Source organism: Camelina sativa, chromosome 13 (genome assembly GCF_000633955.1).
Source record: "Camelina sativa cultivar DH55 chromosome 13, Cs, whole genome shotgun sequence".
Lineage (NCBI taxonomy): Eukaryota > Viridiplantae > Streptophyta > Magnoliopsida > Brassicales > Brassicaceae > Camelina > Camelina sativa.
Genome location: NC_025697.1, coordinates 17,725,975 through 17,732,585, shown reverse-complemented (window position 1 = coordinate 17,732,585; position 6,611 = coordinate 17,725,975). Strand labels below are relative to the sequence as shown.

The window sequence follows — 6,611 nt, the reverse complement described above, 5'->3', positions numbered from 1 at the left end:
CAGGTTCTTCTCTAATTTGATCTAGAAACAACCTAGAGATAACAAGAACCTTCAACATCTCACAATCTCCATTCGGATTACATGTATGCTTATCAATGTACTTATTCACCCTCCACCTCCTACATTTCTTAGTGATTGCACAATATATGCGCCAAATACATCCATCTCCAGCACATCTAAATCCAATCTTGGTTTTATCATACATGTACTGTGCGATGTTGCATCGAGTATTCAGAGCATGGCCGAGTACAGCTTCCTTAAATGCAATAGCGTTGAAGAATATTTGGTGATAATACAAAGTCCCATCGACTTTTCTGATGTTGTTCCGCTTTCTCACTCGACGGGCTTCTCCATCTTCATCACTTCAACTGTCCGGATACTCATCATGAACGATCGATGGTTCGTCTATAAACTCCACTATGGCTTTCTCGATGTTAAACACGTCTCGCTCTCTTGGATCTTCATCGTCGGGTTCATCGTCTTGGATCGGACCTTCTCCTCCTTCCTCTGACGGAACAGACCCAGTAGCCTCGTCATGAACGACTATCACATTCGTCTCCAGCTCATTCAAATCCATGGAAATTGAGATTTTTTCCTTTCTAGGGTTCTTCGATTTGGGGATTTGGGGATTTTTATGTTTTGGGGATTTTAGGATAAATGGGTATTGTTTAACGGGTTGAATCGGGTCGATTTGGGTTAATTTCTGTGTTAATCCGGTTTAATTTTGTTGGCATACGATTAATGTATTTCCTGGAACAGTAAACCAATGATAAACCACGATTTTAGCATAATGTGTGGACAGAAGTTTCGAACTTTTAATTTGGGGGGATAATGGACTGAAACTTACAAATTGGGGGGGGACAGTGATCGACGTTTAAAAACTAGGTGGATGTGGTGCTATATGAAAGTTTATGGGGGGGGATACAGATCGTTTTTCCGTGAATATAACCAAATAGTATCTTTAGTTTAGTTGGTATATGAAACCATATGTAGCTTTATGGTCACCAGTTCAAATCCGTATAAGTTTTATAATATAGGATGTTTTTGAGAAGTGTTTTTGTTTCATAATATTGATGTTTTCAAGTTTCTATGTTACTTTTACATTAGTTTAGTATTTTTTATTATGCAGTCTTGTTTATAATTGGTTGAATTTTTTTAAAATGATTATTTCTTAATCTGCGTGCTTTTCCTTAAAACATCTTATATGTTGAAACCGATGAAATTTTTGTTTGATGTCTTACTTTAGCAACTTTACTTTAGGTTTTAGTATATTCCTGCGCCGTATAACCAGACGCCTAGATGACCGCCTAAACCGCTTAATATAACTTACATAAATTTTATTTTAATATTTATTTTTGATTTTTAAATTACATTATTTAAATTATTATGTTTTATATCTTTATATACGTAATTATAAACATTTATATGTTGTTAATATAACTTAAATAAATGTATTTTCTTACTTTTGTTTATAATTTATAAATTTTTTTAGTTTTATAACATATATTTTTGTATAATTATATATATATATATATAATGTTTTATGTTGTAAACGGCTAAACCGCCTAAAAAACCGTCTATGCCCCGACTAAGCGTTCTAGGCGCTAGGTGCTGGGTCACTGTCCAGATACCGCCTAGCGTTTTCTTGAACACTGCGTATAACATAGCATTTGTGGATAGTTACTGTTGTAAGCGTTTAACAACAATCACACAAATTATCTTCATAGTTTGATTTTAAAACTTTTTCTTACTAGTCTCAATCTTCATGGTATTTTCCCTAATTATGATGGTTTTGTGTATTTTTTTAATTAGATATCCAGCCGTCTAACAAATTGATAATCATTTTTTTTAACACAAGTTTAGACACTACATGTAAATGGGCTTGGCCCAATCTATTTGACTTTGTGTATGTTGATCGTGTTCCTCGCACTTCGTAATGTTCTTTTCTCTTCTCTCCCTCAAACTCACTCTTCTTCCCGACACATCATACTCCGATCTTCTTCGCTTAATTCCATATCTGAAGTCAAAATTTTCATCAGGAACCTGGAAACGATTTAGATTCGAAAAATCTGAACTCTGTAGGTGATGTTTTAAGCAAGGATACTCAGTTTATGGAGACCGAACCATTGCGTCGAATGTGGAATTAATCGTGGGTGTTGTTGAAACCCTAATTTCGTTGGTTTAGGGTTTTGTAGCACAGTTTTTTCGCAACACAGACTAAAATCAAATGAAGAAGAAACAAGAAGAGAGTTCGTTGGAGAAGCTGAGCACTTGGTATGAAGATGGAGAGCAAGAAGGTGGGGAGAGAAGTGAGAAGAGAAGGATGAGTCTTAAAGCATCGGACTTTGAGAGTTCTCGAAGCGGTGGGAGTAAAAGCAAAGAAGATAACAAGTCTCTGGTTGATGCAGAGCATCAAGATCGTGATTCCAAGGGTTCTGATAAGAGAGAGAGAGGCGGGAGAGAACGAACTCTTGGGTCTTCTTCTGATTCGAGTAAAAGGAAGAGATGGGATGAAGCTGTTGTTCCTGTTAATGATGGTGATTATAAAAGTAGTAAGCTTTCTGATTCTAGACATGATAGTAGTGGTGGAGAGAAAGGTTCTGTTAGTAATGAACATGGTGAGGGTAGGAGTCATTCGAAGTCTGATAGGAGTTTGAAGGCTAGTAGTAGAGAGGATAAGAGTAAGAGTCGAGGTGTGAAAGATGATGATAGGGGTAGTCCTCTCAAGAAAACGAGTGGTAAGGATGGTTCTGAGACAGTGAGAGAAGTGGGTCGATCTAACAGGTCTAAGACACCAGACAGAAGTGGGAAGCGTCATCAAGAATCTGAAAATTTGGATGCAGACTACGAAAAAGAGAAATATGGTCGGAAAGATGAGAGATCCAGAGGTAGGGATGATGGCTGGTCTGATAGGGATAGGGATCAAGAAGGCTCAAAGGATACTTGGAAGAGAAGACATTCTAGTATTAGTGATAAAGATCAGAAAGATGGGGACTTGCTTTATGATCGTGGCAGGGAACGGGAGTTCCCAAGGCAAGGACGTGAAAGGAGTGAAGGCAAGAGGTCTCACGGTCGTTTGGGTGGCAGGAAAGATGGAAACATGGGTGAAGCAGTTAAAGCTTTGTCAAGTGGTGGCATTTCAAATGAGAATTATGATGTAATTGAGATACAAACCAAGCCACTTGATTATGTCAGAGGAGAATCAGGTCCCAACTTTGCTGGTACGACTGAATCGGGTCAGCAGCCTCCTAAAAGGCCTACGAATAATGATGAAGAGTGGGTTTACAACCAGGAAGGTAGTAGACAAAGAAGTGAGACTTTTGGGTTGGGAACTTATGGGGAGGATTCGAGAGATGAAGCTGGTGAAGCCAGTTCTGATTACTCAGGGGCAAAAGCAAGAAACAAGAGAGGTGCAACCCCTGGTCGAACTCATTCTATGCAAACCGCTAATAGAGGTCCGCAGGCTCCACAAGGCATGAGAGGGAACAGACCCTCAAGGGGTGGGAAAGGAAGACCTGCTGGTGGCAGAGAGAACCAACAAGGTGCCATTACAATGCCTATCATGGCGTCACCATTTGCGAATCTTGGAATGCCACCACCCAGCCCTATTCATTCTCTTACTCCTGGTATCTCGCCAATTCCAGGCGGTCCTGTTACCCCTGTCTTCATGCCTTCATTTGCCCCGACTCTTGTCTGGCCTGGGGCCCGAGGAGTTGATGGCAGTATGTTACCTGTTCCTCCTGTTCTCTCGCCTCTTCCTCCTGGACCATCAGGCCCAAGATTTCCTTCAATTGGCACTCCACCAAACCCGAATATGTTCTTTAATCCACCAGGTTCTGACAGAGGAGGGCCACCTAACTTCTCTGGGCCTGCATTTAATGTTTCTGGACAAATGGGACGTGGAATGCCATCTGATAAAAATTCAGGGGGTTGGGTTCCTCCTCGAGGTGGTGGACCTCCTCGTAAAGCTCCTTCTAGGGGAGAGAAAAATGACTATTCCCAGAACTTTGTGGATATTGGAATGCGTCCCCAGAATTTCATCCGAGAGCTGGAGCTTACCAATGTGGAAGACTACCCCAAGCTGAGAGAGCTCATACAGAAGAAGGATGAGATTGTATCTAACTCAGCTTCTGCACCAATGTATTTTAAAGGCGACTTGCATGAAGTTGAGTTATCTCCCGAGTTATTTGGAACAAAGTTTGATGTTATTCTTGTTGACCCACCGTGGGAGGAATATGTCCATAGAGCTCCTGGTGTTTCTGATAGTATGGAGTATTGGACATTTGAAGACATTATCAATCTCAAGATTGAGGTGACTATTCTTTACACATTCTCTTCGGATATATTTTTTGTACTACACTTTGCTTAGCACTAGATCTACTAGTGCAGATATCATTTTTCATCTTGAGTAATAGGTAGAGGAAATAGTGATACTGAACATATAGTACTAAAACCATAGAGATAGTGAGATCCACTAAGAAGAAAGGCTACAAGAAATGATGGGAGGCTGACCAAGACCGAATCATGGGCCGCAAAACGATAATTTTGTCACACTCAAATACAAGGATTCAATGTGTTTTTAGAGACCTAACTTGCACTAAAGATGATGAATCATCAGCTCCCCAAAGAAAGAGGCATCAAGAGTCGAGTACCGAAGAAAGAGTTCAAGATAAAACTGCTTTGCCACAAAACATGGTTTAACTATTAAAACCATCAGATAGTTTATTCCCTCAAAATTACGGGTTCGTATTTTCTGGCCAAAATTGTAATTTTGTAATTTTCTCGTCAAAACATGATTCCATTTTTGTTTGTCAAAAGATGATTCTGTATTTTCCCTAAAAAACGCATGTCCTTATTTTTCCTGCCAAATCGTAATTACATAATTTTTCCGATAAAAACATGACTCTATGTTTTTCCATCAAAAAATAATTTCCCATTTTCCCGCCAAAAACATAATTTAATATTTTCGGCAAAAAACGTGATTTTGTATCTGTTTTGCCAAAAACATAATTCCACATTTTTTTTTGCCAAAAACACAACCATTTTCCGCCAAAAACGTGATATCACAACTCATTTATGTTATTACTTTTCCGCCAAAAACGTGATATCACAACTCATTTATGTTATTTGTAGTAATATATAATAATAATTAATTATTTATTTATTTTTAGTAAGTAAAACAAATTATTTTATGATTGTGGATACTGTCTTACTGAGGAGTGGTAGAAGAAGAAGTGAGAAAGCTAGCTGACCCTCTACATAGAAGCTGAACGAGTCTTAAGGCTTAACTGTATAAAATATCAGATTAGCAAAAACTCCGAAAATAATTAACACCACATCCTTCTAAATCTGAATTTAGGAAGGTATATATATAGCTTAAAATAGAATATGGGATACATGCAATTCTTATATTTATGTAAACTTTTTTCTTTCTGTTTATTAATTTACTTTCTAAACACAATCAATTTGTTTTTATCATTTAAGATGAAGAAATTATTTTTACTTACGTTTACAGTTCTATTTATCTTCACTGTTCTTGTGATAGGTATGTATTTTTGTTTGGAAACATTTTAACAGATTATTACATATAGCCGTTTTAAAAGTTATAATTTTGAAAACCATATTATTTCTTCAAGATATCGATTCAACTATGGTATATATATTTTGTAGCATAACTATTTGTTCACCTTTGAATTCCATAATATTGGGTCTAACTCTTTTTATAAACAAAAATTGTTATAGACCTAAAAATTGGAACTGCAACTTGATATATTAGTATATTACACTTTTTCTTTCAATAATTTAGTATTTTATAGTTAAAAATTAAATTTATATAATATTTTAAAATCACCTCAGTATAATTCTTCTTAGTAAAATGTTTTGTGGTTTTGTTTAGAACAATCACTTTTTTTTTTTTTTTTTTGTAAAAGTATTTGTTATGTCAATACCTTTACTTACACTCAATAGAAAAAAATCTAATTTTTACCATTTTCTTCACGAAAACTTATGATTTTGTAATGTTTCATATATGAAAATAACAGGAACTGTACAAGAAAAGCTAACTACATGTAATAGGTTTTTACCTAAAAAACCTGGAAAATGTGTTAAAGAAGATTGTGATCGTTTGTGTAAGAAAAAATGGCCAAAAACAATTGTTGGTCGGTGCTGGCTACCAACGAATGCTACCCAGTGCCTCTGTCAACTATGTGGCACCAGAGCCGGCCCGTAGGACAATCTGGTGAACCAACAGCAAGTGGTCCTTGATTTTATATTCAAAATTTGGCCTTCTTTGTTCAATTGAAGCAAATTTTTTAGAAATTTTTCGAGTTCAAACCTTCAAAATATAAAAGGCAGCCTTTTTATTTTTACTTTGCAGCCTACTAAATTTTTGGGACGGATATGTGTGGCGTCGCCAGCGAAATTCCTTAATTTTGTTTATCCATAATAAAACTTATATTACTAATCATTAAAATAAAGTAATAAAATATTTGTTGGATCTTCTTGTTCTGATCAGGGGCTGAGAAAGGGGTAGGGCACCCTTCCCATACACCTTTTCTAAACTTACCTAGTGAATATAGGAAAAACGATCTGTATCCCCCCAGAAACTTTCA

General features: G+C 36.8%; 2 protein-coding genes across 2 annotated transcripts; both read left to right on the top strand.

Moving 5' to 3' along the window:
- On the top strand, positions 1,948 to 4,384 carry LOC104736990 (methyltransferase-like protein 1). Its single transcript, XM_010457087.2, has 2 exons — positions 1,948 to 2,125; positions 2,156 to 4,384. The coding sequence occupies exon 2, from the start codon at positions 2,228 to 2,230 to the stop codon at positions 4,367 to 4,369; it is 2,142 nt and encodes a 713-aa protein (XP_010455389.1). The 5' UTR covers positions 1,948 to 2,125; positions 2,156 to 2,227; the 3' UTR covers positions 4,370 to 4,384.
- On the top strand, positions 5,182 to 6,335 carry LOC109128470 (putative defensin-like protein 142). Its single transcript, XM_019234847.1, has 2 exons — positions 5,182 to 5,545; positions 6,042 to 6,335. Exons 1-2 carry the CDS (start codon positions 5,389 to 5,391, stop codon positions 6,227 to 6,229), a joined length of 345 nt encoding a protein of 114 aa, XP_019090392.1. The 5' UTR covers positions 5,182 to 5,388; the 3' UTR covers positions 6,230 to 6,335.

Excerpts from the sequence above, each read along its gene's own strand:
- LOC109128470 (XM_019234847.1), top strand. The coding sequence starts at position 5,389 with ATGGGATACATGCAATTCTTATATTTATGTAAACTTTTTTCTTTCTGT. Across the intron at positions 5,546-6,041 it reads CTTCACTGTTCTTGTGATAG|GAACTGTACAAGAAAAGCTA; the intron begins GTATGTATTTTT and ends TGAAAATAACAG.
- LOC104736990 (XM_010457087.2), top strand. The coding sequence starts at position 2,228 with ATGAAGAAGAAACAAGAAGAGAGTTCGTTGGAGAAGCTGAGCACTTGG.